Source organism: Salvelinus namaycush, chromosome 7 (genome assembly GCF_016432855.1).
Source record: "Salvelinus namaycush isolate Seneca chromosome 7, SaNama_1.0, whole genome shotgun sequence".
Lineage (NCBI taxonomy): Eukaryota > Metazoa > Chordata > Actinopteri > Salmoniformes > Salmonidae > Salvelinus > Salvelinus namaycush.
Window position 1 is genome coordinate 60,381,969 of NC_052313.1, and position 19,376 is coordinate 60,401,344.

The 19,376-nt window shown below is 41.4% G+C and overlaps 1 protein-coding gene across 1 annotated transcript; it reads left to right on the top strand.

Moving 5' to 3' along the window:
- Positions 1–4,703: 4,703 nt before the first annotated feature.
- LOC120050893 (zinc finger protein 271-like) lies at positions 4,704–13,626 on the top strand. The gene is made up of 2 exons (XM_038997414.1): positions 4,704–4,742; positions 11,962–13,626. The coding sequence occupies exons 1-2, from the start codon at positions 4,704–4,706 to the stop codon at positions 13,174–13,176; spliced, it is 1,254 nt and encodes a 417-aa protein (XP_038853342.1). The 3' UTR covers positions 13,177–13,626.
- Positions 13,627–19,376: the final 5,750 nt, after the last annotated feature.

The following is a 19,376-nucleotide window of genomic DNA, read 5'->3' on the forward strand; positions in this document are numbered from 1 at the left end:
CTTGGATGTGTAGTGTCAGTGTTTGTTGCTGGCATGTCATCCCTAAGGTTGTTTATCTTGGCAATACCAGTGGGTTTTGTGATAAATGAGCCATCTGATTCAATGTATGAAGGAGCCGAGTTGGCTTTTTTTTTCTCCGAATTTTGTTTAATGTGCTCCAAAGCTTTTTATTATCATTCTTTATATAATTTCTTGTTGTTTCATAGTTTAGTTTATTTTTATTTAATTTAGTCACATGATTTCTTAATTTGCAGTATATTTGCCAATCAGTTGGGCTGCCAGACTTATTTGCCATACCTTTTGCCTCATCCCTCTCAACCCATACCATTTTTCAATTCCTCATCAATCCAAGGAGATTTAAAAGCTTTTACAGTCATTTCCTTAATAGGTGCGTGCTTATTAGTAACTGGAATAATCAATTTCATAAATGTGTCAAGTCCAGTGTCTGGTTGCTCCACAGACCAGAAAACATTCTAGAAATAGCATTTCACAATCAACATCTTGATCAACTCTATGCAAAGGAGATGTGTCCTGGAAGAGGCTACGACCCCCTTCTCATGTAATGGGGTAGGGCCTTCCCAAGGATGCCGGAATGCACGGACGGTGTTAGTGGAAGAACAGGAAGTTCCGGGCAGGCGCGCACCATTCTTCAGTATAACGAAAGCGCCAGAACGGTGCAGTCTAGAAGATAACCTTCGTGTCTGTTTCTATTTATTACTACAGGTATGTAATAGCACGTTTAAACTTTCTAAAGAATATATTTACTTGAGATTTCTGAATTCATTTGGCAAGTTATTGGTTTTGTGTAAAATTCACGAGCTGGTAAAATGGCGGCGCCACTCGGTTTGCGTCAACGGACTTTTTTAAATTTTTTATTGCAACAATAATAACAATATTACACATCAATACAGGGACATTCCTGTGAATACAATTTAAAAAAAAAAGTCCAGGCAGTGAGAGTACAACAGAGAGAGACTATTTCACGGTTGCACTACTGTTTTGAAGCTGAATGTAATGATTATCAGTTTTCTACATGTGTACTAATATTCAGGCACATTCAGTTGTTTCTATCTTTATCTATAAATGTTACTATGGTGTGAACGGAACTACTATTGGTTTTGATAGGAATAATACAGTGAAGACAAGGTTATTCAGGAAAATAGTACATAGTGCTGCCTGAAACATACTGCAACCTTGTACTAAATGTTTTTTTGAGTCATTTGTGCATTTTTGCGAATTCAGGAAATCTACTATAGATTAAGTGCATTTAAATTGTGTAGTCTAATTTAAAGTCTATACTTTGTCTAATGTGAATTAATTAATGTTTTGTCAATGTTTACCTACCAGATCTATTGAAATGAGATCAGTGCTTGACTTGGACAGGAGCTCACCGGAGCTGAGTACCGGCACCTCAAATGTCTTCTGTTTGAGCTCATGTTCATCTTATAGAATATTAGCTCAACAGTATTGTGGTGCTCCTGCACCTAAATATAAACAATATTTTTAGAGAATAAATAAAGTGCCTGAACTGTCAAGACTAACTTTTGTGTCCGTTTGTCTTTATTACTACAGACCGACTCAGATTAAGTCTGAGGCCGGTAACATCCACAGTGAGGACAAACCCAGCCTGCCTCTCTCCTTCCACACTGAGTCGAAACCTACAGTCACTGGGTCCTGATTGTGACAGTGGAGCCCAGTTTACACTGGAGGATCCAGAGATGGCATCAGTGAAGCTGGAAGACTGCAGTCAAACACTGGAGCTGAATGTCAATATTAAAGATGAAGAGGAGGAGAAGATTGGGGAATCTGTTTCTCATGGTAAGAACAGGTTCTGTCTAACTAAGTTTGTTGTTCGTTCCAACTTCCCGCTGTGTATGAAAAGTTGCAGTAGAACTGTTTCATGATGAACTGTTTCAATGAGAAGGTAGATGTTATTTCATGCTACTGACACTTGCATGGTTTGACACCAGTATTGCCAGCATTTGTTTTATTCACTGGGCTATCTGGAGTGAAATTACATTTATTGGACATGATTTAGAAAGGTACACACATGTCTATATAAGGTCCCACATTTGACAGTGCATGTCCGAGTAAAAACCGAGCCATTTGGTCGAAGGAATTGTCTGTAGAGCTCCATGTCGATGATGATTATGTCGAGGCACAGATCTGGGGAAGGAAACCAAAACATGTCCAAATAAAAAGTGTAATATGCAGTCGCAGATAATGCAGATACCTCTAAGAAAAATAGCCAATAAAAATAGAGGATTTACAGTTCCAATGCCTCTACAATATCACTGGTTTGCAAAAACTCACAAAACATATTCCAAATATTATGAAACTCTTGGGCTTTCTTTTTCACTATATAAGTACAATTTTCAATAGTTAGACTTGATGTTAATTATTTTTACCAATGACCAAGTGAGGGCCAACTGACATACTTCCAGTGGAGAGCAATTGAACGTCTAGCTTGTAATAGACAGAGGTCAACCATTTTCTTTTCTCTCCTATGTAAAGAGAGATTCTCTGGGTAAAGATTTAGGAGGCATAGTTTAGGGATTAGTGGTATTGGGGTAGAGGTCATCTCAGAGATATAGCGCAGTACTGAGCTCCAAAACGTTTGTATCTCAGCACATTCCTCCAGGCAATGATACAAGGTGCCTAAATGTGTGTCACATTTAACACACAGGTCTGGGGTATTGGGGTCAAATTTGTGGGGCTTAATTAACAAGAGTACAAAATATGTTCTCATTATCCAATTGTATTGCAACAATCTCAGGTGGGTGTTTATTGTCTGTATCTAAGCTCTAGAGGATATCATACACTGTACATATCCAGAAGTGGACCAAGAAGTTTGTCCTTAAATATCTTCTAAATATCTATTGGGAGCCCATATGGACTTGCCTCTTTACCTCCCTTCATATTGAAAATAGCATCAGATATTTCAGCACCATCCAATTTAGTGTCTTCTGAAATAGAGGGAACATCAAGAACTGATTAGTTCTGAGGAGATTCAGAGTTGTAAAATGTATAATTTGCCCCATAATATTTGCTTTGAAAGCCTCCCATCTGGTACTCGCTGTCGTTTGGTCAGTGTTCAGTGTAAAATAAACATTTATATACACTCCAACGTAATGTAAGAAGTCTGGGTCCTGTAACCATCTGGGACACAAACACCATCTAGAGGATCCTTTTACTAGTTTTGTATCCCTATAGAATAATGACACCGGGGAACAGTCACTCAGAACAATACTGTCACATCCACTTCCTGCTACATTGGGAAGCAATGAGCAAGAAACTAAAAAGTAGTCTATAGGAGAATATGATTTAAATGTTGACGAGTAACATGAATACTGCCTTTTACTTGGGTTCTGAGTCCTCCAAGGTTCACATAGATTTAAGTCCTTAATGAAATGCTGTAATTTCTTTCTATTCTGCGAGTGGGAAGTGTCTAACCAGAGGAGCGATCTAGAGGAGGATCAAGAGTGTAATTAAAACATATCTAAAATATGTTTAGTAACCAGAAGGAACGCAGGAATATTTTGTAGTGAGAAAAATATGTAAAGATCTGTTGGAACAAACAAACAAATCTATCCTAACAGTAAAACACTGAACCACATTCTACTGTTCTCCCTAACCGAGACACCCAACTCTTCCTCTCCCACCTCTCCCTAATCGTAGTGTAGCCTGGTGGACGACTGATCCATTAAAGGGAGCTGTCTTACCTAAGCGATGCTAAACAAAACAAAGTGTCTCCTGCCTTCTCTCTGGCATTACTCTCGGCCATTTTTGTGGTTGGTAAGTCTGGTAAGTTTGTGGTTGGTAAATCTCCCGGGTGGCGCAGTGGTCTAGGGCACTGCATCGCAGTGCTAGCTGCGCCACCAGAGTCTCTGGGTTCACGCCCAGGCTCTGTCGCAGCCGGCCGCAACCGGGAGGTCCGTGGGGCGACGCACAATTGGCATAGCGTCGTCCGGGTTAGGGAGGGTTTGGCCGGTAGGGATATCCTTGTCTCAGTATGTAAATGTAATAAAATGTATGCACTCTACTGTAAGTCGCTCTGGATAAGAGCGTCTGCTAAATGACTAAAATGTAAATGTAAATGTAAGTACAGGTGAATATATTGATAAAAGTCATCCTGTCCTAGAGACATTTACATGCTTATCAAAACGTCAACCAGGGTCAACCTACATGAAACACAGCCCTTATTTTAAGTGTTTCTAAAATCCTCTATGGGGAAAAATGAATGGTGGGAAAATGATTGGAACCATTTCCCTGTTTGACTGCTAAGTTTTATGGGCATTATGATTCATACTGTGGTACTCCATTGGTATGCAGCTACCCGAAGCTAGTGTGGTGTGGATGAGCAGAGACATGTGGTAAAATGGAGGACAAGAAAAAAAAGTGGAGTGGAGGATTGCAGTGGAGGATTGCAGTGGAGGATTGCAGTGGAGGATTGCAGTGGAGGATTGCAGTGGAGGATTGCAGTGGAGGATTGCAGTGGAGGATTGCAGTGGAGGATTGCAGTGGGGGATTGCAGTGGGGGATTGTACAAGCCTTCTGGAAGATCTGATGGAGAAGATGGTGAACCAGAAAATAAGGAGAGAAGTGGAATATGTTTTGAGTGAATATGGAATGGAGGATCACACAGATCCTTTAGATGAGCAACAGGAGGGAAGTGAACGTGACAAGAGGATGAATTAACTGCGATGGCCAGTGCAGTGATGACCCCCGAGAAGGAGCTGAGGGTAGAAGGAAGTTGAGTTGGTGAAGGTAACTTGGAGTGGACTCATAATATTTTCTCATATATCCAGAGGGAGTGGGCGCTCCGGATTTCACGATTGGGGACAAGAATTGTGACTGGAATTGCTCTCCGGAACAGGGCGGCATTGAAAGGAGTGATAATGGGATTAGGTTTAAGTGTTAAGGAGGAGCAGTTGAAATGGAAGATTCCAGGTGTCTGTGATGCCCGTCTTTAGGTGAGAGAAAACATTGTCATGTGGAGTTTTGATGCAGAGTCTCTGCCAGATAAGGTCATGGTAGGAAGTGTCAGTTATCCCGTGAGCGCTTTTGTTTCCGTAAATACTACAGTGTCTGCGGGTTAATGGGCCTGTTGTAGGAGTGAGATGCCTAGATTAGAGGTCGACCGATTATGATTTTTCAACACCGATACCGATTATTGGAGGGCCAAAAAAAGCCGATACCGATTAGTCGGCCTATTTTATTTTTTATTTGTAATAATGACAATTACAACAATACTGAATGAACACTTATTTTAACTTAATATAATACATCAATAAAATCAATTTAGCCTCAAATAAATAATGAAACATGTTCAATTTGTTTTAAATAATGCAAAAGCAACGTGTTGGAGAAGAAAGTAAAAGTGCAATATGTGCCATGTAAAAAAGCTAACGTTTAAGTTCCTTGCTCAGAACATGAGAACATATGAAAACTGGTGGTTCCTTTTAACATGAGTCTTCAATATTCCCATGTAAGAAGTTTTAGGTTGTAGTTATTATAGGAATTATAGGACTATTTCTCTCTCTACCATTTGTATTTCATTAACCTTTGACTATTGGATGTTCTTTATTATTGCCAGTGTAACAGTATAGCTTCCATCCCTCTCCTCGCTCCTACCTGGGCTCGAACCAGGAACACAACGACAACAGCCACCCTCGAAGCAGCGTTACCCATGCATAGCAAGGGGAATAACCATTTCACATCGGTTACACCAGCCTAATCTCGGGAGTTGATTGGCTTGAAGCACAGCGAAGAGCTTCTTGCAAAACGCAGGAAAGTGCTGTTTGAATGAATGCTTACTAGCCTGCTGCTGCCTACCACCGCTCAGTCAGACTGCTCTATCAAATCATAGACGTAGTTATAACATAATAACGCACAGAAATACGAGTCTTAGGTCATTAATATGGTCGAATCCGGAAACTATCATTTCGAAAACAAGACGTTTATTCTTTCAGTGAAATACGGAACCGTTCCGTATTTTATCTAATGGGTGGCATCCATAAGTCTAAATATTCCTGTTACATTGCACAACCTTCAATGTTATGTCATAATTACGTACAAATATGGCAAATTAGGCGGCCCAAACTGTTGCATATACACTGACTCTGCGTGCAATGAACGCAAGAGAAGTGACACAATTTCACCTGGTTAATATTGCCTGCTAACCTGGACTTCTTTTAGCTAAATATGCAGGTTTAAAAATATATACTTCTGTGTATTGATTTTAAGAAAGGCATTGATGTTTATGGTTAGGTACACAACGGAGCAACGATACGCACCGCATCGATTATATGCAACGCAGGACACGCTAGATAAACTAGTAATATCATCAACCATGTGTAGTTAACTGGTGGTTATGATTGATTGATTGATTGTTTTTTATAAGATAAGTTTAATGCTAGCTAGCAACTTAACTTGGTTTCTACTGCATTCGCGTAACAGGCAGGCTCCTCACGGAGTGCAATGTAATCAGGTGGTTAGAGCGTTGGACTAGTTAACTGTAAGGTTGCAAGATTGAATCCCCCGAGCTGACAATGTAAAAATCTGTCGTTCGGCCCCTGAACGAGGAAGTGAACCCACCGTTCCTAGGCCATCACTGAAAATAAGAATGTGTTCTTAACTGACTTGCCTAGTTAAATAAAGATTAAATAAAGGTGTTTTTTTATTTATTTTTATTCGGCCAAATCGGTGTCCAAAAATACAGATTTCCGATTGTTATGAAAACTTGAAATCGGCCCTAATTAATCGGCCATTCCGATTAATCGATCGACCTCTAGCCTAGATGTGAGAAGTGTGCAGGGGGGCATGAGATGAAGGAATGTGTGGTATCGTGGAGAAAGTTCTGTGTGTTAGTTGTGGGGGGGGGCTGGAGATCTGAGGTGGCAGGTGAGAGAAAGGCAGATTGAGGTTGCCAGGGTTACAGTAGTACAGAAAGTGTATTATGGTGAAGCAGTGAAGAGAGTGGTAGAGGAAGATGGGTACAGGGTGAGGGATCTTGAGAGGATTCCTGTGAGTGGTGCATAATTGTACAGCATAAATTGAAAACTTATTTCTCTCAAATTTTGTAGATAAATTTGTTTACATCCCTTTTAGTGAGCTTTTCTCCTTTGCCAAGATAATCCATCCACCTGCCAGGTGTGGCATATCAATAAGCTGATTAAATAGCATGATCATCATTACACAGGTGCAGGACAAGAGTAGCTGAGTAGGTGCTGCCTTGGCAGCAGCTAATGGGGATCCCTAATAAATACAAAAATGCCACTCTAAAATGTGCTGTTTTGTCATACAACACAATGCCCCAGATGTCTCAAGTTTTGAGGGGGCATGCAATTGGCAAGCTGACTGCAGGAATTTCCACCAGAGCTGTTGCCAGATAATTTAATGTTAATTTCTCTACCATAAACCGCCTCCAACGTTGTTTTAGAGAATTTGGTAGTATGCCCAATCAGCCTCATCTGCAGTCCACCGTGTATGGCGTTGGTTGTGTGGTTTGCTGATGTCAATGTTGTGAACAGAGTGCCCCATGGTGGTATCAGGGTTATGGTATGGGCAGGCATAAGCTACAGAATACCAACACAATTGCATTTAACGATGGCAATTTGAATGCACAGAGATCCCATGACAAGATCCTGAGCGCCGTTGTTCTGCCATTCATCCGCCGCCATCACCTCATGTTTCAGCATGACAATGCACAGCCCCATATCGCAAGGATCTGTACACAATTGAAAATTCTTCCATGACCTGCATACTCAGACATGTCAACCTTTGAGCATATTTGGGATTGACGTATACGACAGCTTGTTCCAGTTCCCACCAATATTCTGGAATTTCACACAGCCTTTGAAGATGAGCGGGACAACATTCCACATTCCAAAATCAACATCCTCACGAATTCTATGTAAAGGAGATGTGTCCCGGAGGAGGCAGCGGCAGTTACCCACTTCTCCAGTGCTTAATTTGTAAATTGGGAGGTGCTGGAACCAGAAGTGAGCCCCAGAGGGGGGGTGACCTGGGGGTCTCTGAGGTACCAGAACACATTAAATAAAATACCTTTATAATAAATATTGCATGCATTATCATGGCTTTAGCGTACTGGCATAGAGCAGTGGTGTGGAGCCGCTTGCAGAAGTTGCAAACATGGAGTACATTTATTGTAGCCTGGAGTCCTGGAAAAATGTGGCCTTTTGTAAACGGATTCTATTAAATTCTACATCATTTTAGATGACTGGAGACTTTCTGAAAATCTTTTCTAATACCTCACAAATGACAGGCTACTTTGACACTGACAAACCGAGACTCTGAGGTCAATAAAAACGACCTTGTCTCTAATCCATCAATGGCCTAGGCCAGGTGTGAGGAGAAACACATTGTACAACCATATTTGGTAGTGAGTGGAAACGCTAAGCGGATGTTTCACATTTATACATCTGGTGAAATATCTGTCTCATTGTTCTACCTGTGGCTGCACTGTGGTAGTGGGGGAACAGGAAGTTCCAGACAGGCACACACCATTCTTCAGTATAAAGAAAACGCTGACACTTTGCAGTCTGTTGCTGTATTACTACAGGAATGTAATAGCAGGCTTTCAACTTTCTACAATCGAAAGAACATGTCATACCATGCTAGGTAACAAATCCGTTAAGGTATTATCACATTTGGTAAAGGTTTGATGTTTTATTTTTGTGTGAAACCGAGTGATTGTGATCAACTATTTTAAAAGTCACACAGCTAGAAGCTTTGGGTTTGTCTGAATGGGTGTTCATCATTTCCTCAATGTCATTTAATAAAGAATACATTTATTTGAGATTTCTGAGTTAATGTTTAGCATGTTATTGGTTTTGTGTAAAATTCATGAGCTGGTAAATGGCTGCGCCCACTCAGTCGGCGTCAACGGACTTCAGTGCGGGTGCATCAGAGAGAGACTCGCAAACCGTAACCTCGTACTATATGGTTTTGTGCATTTATGTGAATTTGTGAAGTCTACTGTAGGTTAAGTGCATTATGTTGTGCAGCCTAATTTAAAGAGTCTAATTTGGATTAATTACTGTTGTCAATGCTTAGCTACCTGATCTATTGAAATGAGATCAGTGCTTGACTTGGACAGGAGCTCACCAGAGCTGAGTACCATCACCTCACATTTCTACTGTTTGAGCTCATGTTCCTCTTTTATAGAATATTAGCTCAACAGTATTGTGGAGCTCCTGCACCTAAATATAAACAGTTCCAACACCTATTTCAGTCCAAGTCAAGCACTGAATTAGATAATTGAACAAGAAGAAATAATATATTTTTAGAGAATAAGGAAAGTTCTGGAACTGTCAAGACAATAACTTGTCTGTTTTTCATTGTTACTACAGGCCGATTAAGTCTGAGGCCGGTAATATCAACAGTGAGGACAAACCCAGCCTGCCTCTCTCCTTACACAGGGAGTCCAAACCTACAGTCACTGGGTCCTGATTGTGACAGTGGAGCCCAGTTTGCACAGCAAGATCCAGAGATGGCATCAGTGAAGCTGGAAGACTGCAGTCAAACACTGGAGCTGAATGTAAACATTAAAGATGAAGAAGAGGAGGAGAAGATTGGGAAATCTGTTTCTCATGGTAAGAGCAGGGTTCTAAGTTTGTGTTGTTCGTTCCAACTTCCCACTGTGTATGAAAAGTTGCAGTAGAACTGTTTCATGATGAACTGTTTCAATGAGAAGGTAGATGTTATTTCATGCCACTGAGACTTACATGGTTTGACACCAGTATTGCAACATTTGTTTTATTCACTGGGCTATCTGGAGTGATCAGAGAGTAGACTAAAGAAGTGAAATAGACAAACTGCCAGTGTTTTAAAATTCTATGAAATTAGTCTGTAGTTACTAACCCTTGTGATAGTGAGTAGAGGATGACACGCCCCTTTTTAGCTTTCAACTCTTACCCACTTTTAGAGTCGTTTAACTCCCCTTTTGTGTTGTAGAGCCTACTGGTATGAATATGTCACCCGGTAAGCCAGATGAGGACTGGCCACCCTTTTGAGCCTGGTTCCTCTACGTTTCTTCCAAGGTTCCTGCTTTCTAGGGAGTGTTTCATAGCCACTGTGCTTCTACATCTGCACTGCTTGCTCTTTTGTGATTTTAGGCTGGATTTCTGTAAAGCACTTTTTCAACTGCTGATGTTTTAAGGGCTTTGTCAAATAAATTTGATTGACATGTACAGTACCAGTCAAAATTTTGGACACACCTACTCATTCAAAGGTTTTTCTTTCTTTCTACATTGTAGAATAATAGTGAAGACATCAAAACGATGAAATAACACATAGGGAATCATGTAGTAAACAAAATAATGTGTTAAACAAATCAAAATAGATTTGAGATTCTTCAAAGTAGCCACCCGTTGCCTTGATGACAGCTTTGCACTCTTGGCATTCTCTCAACCAGCTTCATGAGGTAGTCACCCGGAATGCATTTAAATTAACAGGTGTGCCTTAAGTTAATTTGTGGAATATCTTACCTTAATGCCAAACAGTTGTGTTGTGACAAGGTAGGTAGGGGTGGTATACAGAAGAGAGCCCTGTTTGGTAAAATACCAAGTCCATGTTATGGCAAGAACAGCTCAAATAAGCAAAGAGAAATGACATTCCATCATTGACTGAGCTTCAGGTCAAAGTAATCCGGAACATTTCAAGAACTTTGACAGTTTCTTCAAGTGCAGTTGCAAAAACCATCAAGCGCTATGATGACACTGGCTATCATGAGGACCGCCACAGGAAAGGAAGACCCAGAGTTACCTCTGCTGCAGGGGATAAGTTAATTAGAGTTACCAGCCTCAAATTGCAGCCCAAATAAATGCTTCAGAGTTCAAGTAACAGACACATCAACATCAACTGTTCAGAGGAGACTGTGAATCAGGCCTTCATGGTCGGATTGATGCATGCAACCACTACTAAAGCTCACCAATAAGAAGAGACTTGCTTGGGCGAAGAAACACGAGCAATGGACATTAGACCTGTGGAAATCTGTCCTTTGGTCTGATGAGTCCAAATTTCAGATTTTTCCTTTCAACCGCCGTGTTTTTGTGAGATGCAGAGTAGGTGACCGGATGATCTCTGCATGTGTATTTCCTACCGTGAAGCATGGAGGAAGTGTGATGTTGTGGCGGTGCTTTGCTGGTGACACTGTCTGATTTATGTAGAATTCAAGGCACACATAACCAGCATGGCTACCACAGCATTCTGCAGTGATATGCCATTCAATTTGGTTTGGGCTTAGTGGGACTCATTTGTTTTTCAACAAGACAATAACCCAACACACCTCCAGGCTGTGTAAGGGCTATTTGACCAAGAAGGACAGTGATGGAGTGCTGCATCAGATGACCTGGCCTCCACAATTACCAGACCTTAACCCAATTGAGATGGTTTGGGATGAGTTGGATCGCAGAGTGAAGGAAAAGCAGCCAACAATTGCTCAGCAAATGTGGGAAGTCCTTCAAACTGTTGTAAAAGCATTCCAGGTGAAGCTAGTTGAGAGAATGCCAAGAGTGTGCAAAGCTATCAAGGCAAAATACAAGATATTTTGATTCGTTTAACAAATGTTTTTGGTTACATAAATCCATATGTGTTATTTCATAGTTTTGATGTCTTCACTATTATTATTCAATGTAGAAAATAGCAAAAATAAAGAAAAACCCTTGAATGAGTAGGTGTGTCCACACTTTTGACTGGTACTGTATATTACACCAACTGACAAGTTCTTCTGATGTTCACACAGGAGATCATGTTGAGACATTCTCTACATCCAGAGATCAACAGCAGGAACATCACAGAGCTAAGAGGTCTCACCCCTGCCCACATTGTGAGGAGATTTTCCCAATTCTATCAAAGCTAAAAATACACCTAAGAATACACACAGGAGAGAATCCGTATTCCTGTACTGACTGTGGAAAGAATTTCACAACATCAAAGGCTATAACAGTTCATCAGAGAGTACACACAGGAGAGAAGCCTTACTCCTGCTCTGACTGTGGAAATAGTTTCTCTCGACGGGGCGACCTAAAAACACACGAACGTATACATACAGGAGAGAAGCCTTACTCCTGCTCTAATTGTGTAAAATGCTACACAACATCAGGTGAGCTAAAAGTTCATCAGAGAACACACACAGGAGAGAAGCCATACTCCTGCTCTGACTGTAGGGCGAGGTTCTCTCAACTGAGTCACCTAAAACAGCATGAACGTACACACACAGGAGAGAAGCCTTACTCCTGCTCTGACTGTGTAAAATGCTTCACAACATCAGGTGAGCTAAAAGTTCATCAGAGAACACACACAGGAGAGAAGCCTTACTTCTGCTCTGACTGTAGGGCGAGTTTCTCTCAACTGGGAAACTTAAAACAACATGAACGTGTACACACAGGAGAGAAGCCTTACTGCTGCTCTGATTGTGGAAAGAGTTTTTCTCGACGGGGCCACTTTAAAACACATGAGCATATACATACAGGAGATAAGCCTTACTCCTCCTCTGAATGTGGAAAAAGTTTTTCTCGACTGGGCGATCTAAAAATACATGAACGTATACATACAGGAGAGAAGCCTTACTCCTGCTTTAATTGTGTAAAATGCTTCACAACATCAGGCGAGCTAAAAGTTCATCAGAGAACACACACAGGAGAGAAGCCATACTCCTGCTCTGACTGTAGGGCGAGTTTCTCTCAACTGAGCCACCTAAAACAGCATGAACGTATACACACAGGAGAGAAGCCTTACTCCTGCTCTGACTGTAGGAAGAGTTTCTCTCAATCGAGCCACCTAAAACAGCATGAACGTATACACACAGGAGAGAAGTCGTACTCCTGCTCTGATTGTGGAAAATGCTTCACAACATCATCTGAGCTTAAAGTTCATCAGAGAACACACACAGGAGAGAAGCCTTACTCCTGCTCTGACTGTGGGGTGAGTTTCTCTCAACTGGGAAACTTAAAACAACACGAACGTATACACACAGGAGAGAAGCCTTACTCCTGCTCTGACTGTGGGGTGAGTTTCTCGCAACCGTGCAACCTAAAAAATCATAAACGTATACACACAGGAGAGAAGCCTTACTCCTGCTCTGACTGTAGAAAGAGTTTCTCTCAACTGGGCCACTTAAAAAGACACCAAGTTATACATAAAGGACAGTAGCCTTACTATTGCACTGACTGTGGAAACGGTTTTAAATCATCAGCTGAACTAAACGTCATCAGAGAACACACACGGGAGAGAAGCCTTTCTTCTGCTCTGACTGTGCAAGAGCTTCTCCCGATTGGGCAATGTAAAAACACACCAACGGCTACACACTTGAGAGTAGCCTCATCAGTTCTCTCAGACCAGCTGAGATTAGTCACTCCACTTAATTCTTCTCATAAAATAATTGGCAACGTTGAATTGGATCAAATGAAGAACGTGTAGACCACTTTTAGTCCTATTGTTTCTCACTGTGAGAGAACAATGCAGAGAACAGTGAGCGTTATGGAATGATCAGTGTGCATCTTGTCAGTTTTGCTGTGTTCTTTTTAGCTTCTACTGTTTTTTTCTTCACATTTTCAAACAGCCATTTACATTTTCAAATACAGGTAGCCTAGTCAAATACTTAACATCCAATCACGTTAACTGTTACTCTCTCGTGGGAATTCCACTAACGGGCTGTATGTAGCTAAACGTAGCTGCTGCTCATTCCTTTTGCTCGAAAATTGATTAATGGTTAAAAAAAGTAAGGCTTGCGTCCAGAGACACATACCAGCTCTACTGGTAGTACTGCTACTACCAGCAGCACTGCACCTGTCAATGACACAAGTTGTTCTGCTTCCACGAGCACATCCAATGCTAGCATCAGTAATTCTATGTTTGTTGTAAGCCCAGCTAGCATGGACACTGACAGTTGTGAATCTGATGCAGCCGAAGAGCTACTGCTCCTTTACCTGGGAAAGCACTGAACAACAGACAGGGAGGTTGGACCTTCGAAGAGGTGCAAATATGAGAACTACATTGATTTGGGGTTCACTTATATTGGGAATAGTGCCTTTCCTCAGCCACAGTGTGTTACATCTCACAACTCGATGAATCCTTCACTCTTGCGCAAACATTTAGAAAAAAAACATGCCAATTTGAAAAATAAGCCACTGGAGTTTTTTGAGCGAGAATTAAGACTACTTTCGAGTAGTAAGACATCTATAAAAGCAACAGATGCCATTAATAAGAAGGGGCTAGAAGCATCTTATACGGTGAGCTACCGAGTGGCTAGAACAGGCAGGCACCATGCTATTGTGGAGGACTTCATTCTTCCTGCCTCTGCGGATATGGCCGGGGCAAAGGCCAAACTAACGATACCGTTTCACGACGCATCGGTGACATGGCAAGAGATGTTTTGATACAATTACTGCTTCGCATATACAAGCCAGTGAATTCTATGCATTACAGTTGGATGAGTCAACAGACGTGGCGGGCCTGGCACAGCTCCTGGTATATGTCTGTTACTTTTTTGGGGGGTCAATTAAGGAAGACATCCTCTTCTGCAAACCAGGACAACCGGAGATGGTATTTTTAAAGTACTGGACAGCTTTGTGACATCAAATGGACTTTGGTGGTCAAGATGTGTTGGTATCTGTACTGATGGCGCAAAAGCCATGACAGGGAGACATAGTGGAGTGGTAACGCTGCTGCAAGCAGTTGCTCCTGACGCTACTTGGGTACACTGCAGCATCCACCGAGAGGCTCTTGCTACCAAGGGGATGCCTGACAGCTTGAAAGATGTTTTGGACACTACAGTGAAAATGGTTAACTTTGTTAAAGCAAGGCCCCTGAACTCTCGTGCATTTTCTGCACTATGCAATGATATGGGCAGCGACATACAGAAGTGCGCTGGTTATCAAGGGGCAAAGTATTGACACGTTTTTTTGAATTGAGAGACGTGCTTAAAGTTTTTTTTACTGACCATCATTTTCACTTGTCTGACTGCTTGCATGATGAGTTCCTCACACGACTGGCCTATCTGGGTGATGTTTTTTCTCGCCTGAATGAGCTGAATCTAGAATTACAGGGACTCTCCGCAGCAATATTCAATGTGCGGTACAAAATTGAGGCTATGATTTAAGAAGTTAGAGCTCTTCTCTGTCTGCATTAACAAGGACAACACACGGGTCTTTCCATCATTGTATGATTTTCTTTTGGTGTGATAATGGCCCGTAAGCTTATGGACAATATCAGATGTGATTTTGCCAAGCACCTGTGTGAGTCGGATGCGCAATTACACAGGTACTTTCTCGAAACGGATGACACAAACAGCTGGATTCGTTATCCCTTTCATGCCCTGCCTCCAGTCCACTTACCGATATCTGATCAGGAGAGCCTCATCAAAATTGCAAAAAGCAGATCTGTGGAAATGGAATTTAATCAGAAGCCACTGCCTGATTTCTGGATTGGGCTGCGCTCAGAGTATCCTGCCTTGGCAAATCGCGCTGTTAAGACACTGATGCCCTTTGCAACCAAATACTTATGTGTGAGTGAATTCTCGACCCTCACTAGCATAACAACTAAATACAGGTACAGACTGTGTGTGGAAAATGATTTAAGACTGAGACTCTCCAATACAAACCAACATTGCTATGTGCATCCTCTCAAGCACACCCTTCTCATTAACCTGTGGTGAGTTATTCATTAACCTTTTCAATTAACAAGTAAGGTTTTATATGTAAAATGGTTAAATTAAAGAGCAAATTGTATTATTATTTGTGCCCTGGTCCTATAAGAGCTCTTTGTCACTTCCCACGAGCCGGGTTGTGACGACAACTCACACTAATTTCTTATGTTTAATAAATGTATCGTATAGTGTGTGTATGGCTTACAATATTTGAGAGTGCGCTGACCCTGGTGCTAGAGGGGAGGGGGTACGCAGCTGGAGGTTGAATGTTTGAAGGGGTACGGGACTATAAACATTTTGGGATCCACTGGTCTAGATAGTCCCGGTTTCTGCTGTGTCATGCTGATGGGAAGACCAGGGTATGGAGAAAACCATGAGTACATGCATCCATGCCGTGTGTCAGCATTGCGGGCTGGTGTGGGGTGAGTTTTCAGGGCACACATTGGGCCCCTTGATAAAAGTGGAGCAACATTTGAATGCCACAGGATGTCTAAACATCATTGCCAATCAGGTGCATCCCTTTATGGCAGCAATGTATCCAGCTGCAAATCGATTTTTTTCAGCAGGATTATGCCCCATGACACAAGGCTTGTCCAGGGATGGTTCCACGAACATAAGTGAATTCAGCTTGCTGCAGTGGCCTGCCATGTCACCAGATCTCGATCCAATTGAGCATCTGTGGGAGGAGATGGAACGAGCTATTCGGAGTAGATATCCACTCCCAGCCAACCCGACACAACTGTGGGAAGCATTGGAGCCATCATGGCCCAGCATCCCTGTGGGTTTCTTTCGACACCATGTAGGGAATAGTAACTCAATATTAGGAAGGTGTTCCTAATGTTTTGTACACTCAGTGCAAAAGGAAAGTATTCAGACCCCTGGACTTTTTCCACATTTTGTTACGTTACAGCCTTAAAATAAAATTTATTAAATTAAATAAATAAAAAATCCTCAATCTACACACAATAGCCCATAATGACAAATTGAAAACAGTTTTTTAGATTTTTTTTGGCAAATAATAAATAAGTATTCATACCATTTGCTATGAGACTTGAAATTGTTCTCAGGTGCATCCTGTTTCCATCAAGTATCCTTGATTGGAGTCCACTTGGTAAATTCAATTCAAACATGCACACACCTGTCTATATAAGGTCCCACATTTGACAGTGCATGTCAGAGCATGGTGGTGGCAGCATCATGCTGTGGGTATGTTTTTCAACGGCAGGGACTGGGAGACTAGTCAGGATCGAGGGAAAGTTGAACGGAGCAAAGTACAGAGAGATTCTTGATGAGATTCTGCTATTGAGTGCTCAGGACCTGTTGACTAACTGTTGAAGTTCATTGATATAATGTTTGTACAATAATTTGTTCTGGGAAACATATTCTCTTATGTATAATTTTAAATGAAACAAACTTTTAAATGAAATAGTGTCTATATATAAGCCAAATTTGATCACATTCACATTCTCACAAACAAATGGCCTACACTGTGTATATACTATTGTTGACATCCGATGGTCATTCTTATAGTGGGTTGCAAAATGTTGAACCCACCAGAGGTGGACTGTCATGACTGGCCTGTGAGGATCAGGTTATAGTGGATCACGGTTCTACAGAGAGATCTCTCCCTCCCGAAGACGGGGAGAAGTATAGAGGGATTGATGGGGGGTTTATGACCTCACGCCCATCGTAAGGCAACAGCCCAACTCCATTCTGTTCTCTAATGTGTGAGACTGGAATGTCTGTTTGCCTTAGGAAGAGGTTACAGCCCAAAACTACAGAACATCAAATAAATGGACTTTGAGACATGTATATTTGATTAGCCAAATGGTGGAAACAATGATGGATGGAATATGAAAATGTATGTACATTTTATGATGTTATTAGAAGTTGAGGATGTTATAATGAAAACATTAACTTGAAGAGTTTTCATAATGTATATGTGATGTTTACATACTTTGTGTAGAAAATATCCAGATGAAAGAGAATGTTTTGGTGATGATAAGACTGATTTTAGTTGTCCAAACGAGATCATAGAAAATCCTAATACCTTGTAACTAGCTACGCCCTAGGGAACCCAGAGAGTGTGTCATAAAGATGGAAACGCCCCTTTCTACTCTAGGGTATAAAACATGAGTTAAGAATTTACATATCAGACTAAGTTGACCACACGCTTCAGCCGAGGTCTACGACTAGTCGTGACCCCGAAACGCAACACAAGTTTGAAGACAAAGTAAATCTCTGAACAATCAAGTTTATGGTGGAGTAGCTATTCTAAGTACTGTATCTAGGAAGTTGAATTTAAGCAGAACCATCCGGCTATTCTTTTCAAGTCACCGGTTGTCTACATGGCCCTCTTACCCACGTCGGGAGCATCGACACGGTTGATTAGCCTCCTCAGAAGCCCACTCTCACAGAACGAGTGCAAGGAAACTGACAACTAAGAGAAAGGACATTGTGACATCGTTTGGAAAATCAGAGACTAACACCTGAAGACGAATGAACAAGGCGTTAGCCAAACCTTTCCCACTAAGTGGAACTCGACCCACAAAGAGATACCCAACGGAGACCTTCGTGTTGAATACATGCATTACACGTTTTACCCATAACAGGGGCAGTTCAGGGCAAGGTGTTAGGGCTGAAACTAAGCATTGTTTACAAATGTATTCAAGTGTTGAATTTCTCTCTTGCTCTTTCTCTCTCTCTCTAGGTAAATCTCCATCTTGTGTTGGTCCACTAGGGACCTGTTGCCATTGTATGAAGTTCTAACCAATAACTTTGACTGTTTGTGTATATGTATCTTATGTTATCATTTAGCTTGTTAGTAAATAAATAATCAACTCAATTTGTGTGGTACGGAATGATTAGTGAGACCCGGGTTTGTGCAGATTTACGAATTATGCGATGTTCAGAATGAGACTGAGGAAATTAATTAATTGTTGACTGCTATGAAATCGATATATTCTTTGAGTTAATTCGGGAAACGGTAACTCATTAAACAAAATTTTCCTGTGGCTGCTCCAGGTTACTGAGTTAATTTGTTACAGGATTAATTTAATCACATAATAATAAGCAGTTAATTATTCAATAAATAGAATGTCATCACATTAACGATAACGTCACGACATATTGATGCCCCCCTGCAAGGATAAACTAGGCCTCACTGTTGAATTCAGTCCATAGGAATTGTGTAGCAAGTTACTCATACTCCAATCGCGCTATAGGCAGGATTATTGTTGAGAGTGGCGTGTGTGTGGTTTTTCTTTTTCACCCAGATACTAGTGTAGCGAGATTGACTCGTGTTGTATATCTGACACAAATCAGTGTGTAGGGGATTTACTGAATGCTACGAGCTAGGGCATATGTACCAGCCGATGCAGGCATTCTGAGAAAAATACTAGTTGGGCCCAATGTAGTGTTATTTCTGTCTATCGCATTCAGGAGCGAGTAGACTTGGTCATAATTAATTTCTCGAGCGTGGACATAGAGCCAGCCGATGAAAATTTGAGTAGATATTGGCTTGACCAAGCTAGTAATTATCTCTGTCTCACGTTTTCATTGGTGCGAGTAGACCAACGGTGTATTTGTGTTTTCTGCGCGTTCCGGTTAATCGCTGAAAGGTTGAACGTGAGACGTCACTTAGTAAATCTGTTCTCTTGTTGGAGGGGACATTTGTTGTGCTGGAAAGTAAGATTCCGCACAAGTG

What these genes read in the sequence shown, in the direction of transcription:
- LOC120050893 (XM_038997414.1), top strand. Translation starts at nt 4,704, where the DNA reads ATGGCCAGTGCAGTGATGACCCCCGAGAAGGAGCTGAGG. An exon ending in CCCCCGAGAAGGAGCTGAGG is followed by an intron (nt 4,743 to 11,961) that starts GTAGAAGGAAGT and finishes ACAACATCAAAG; the next exon opens with GCTATAACAGTTCATCAGAG.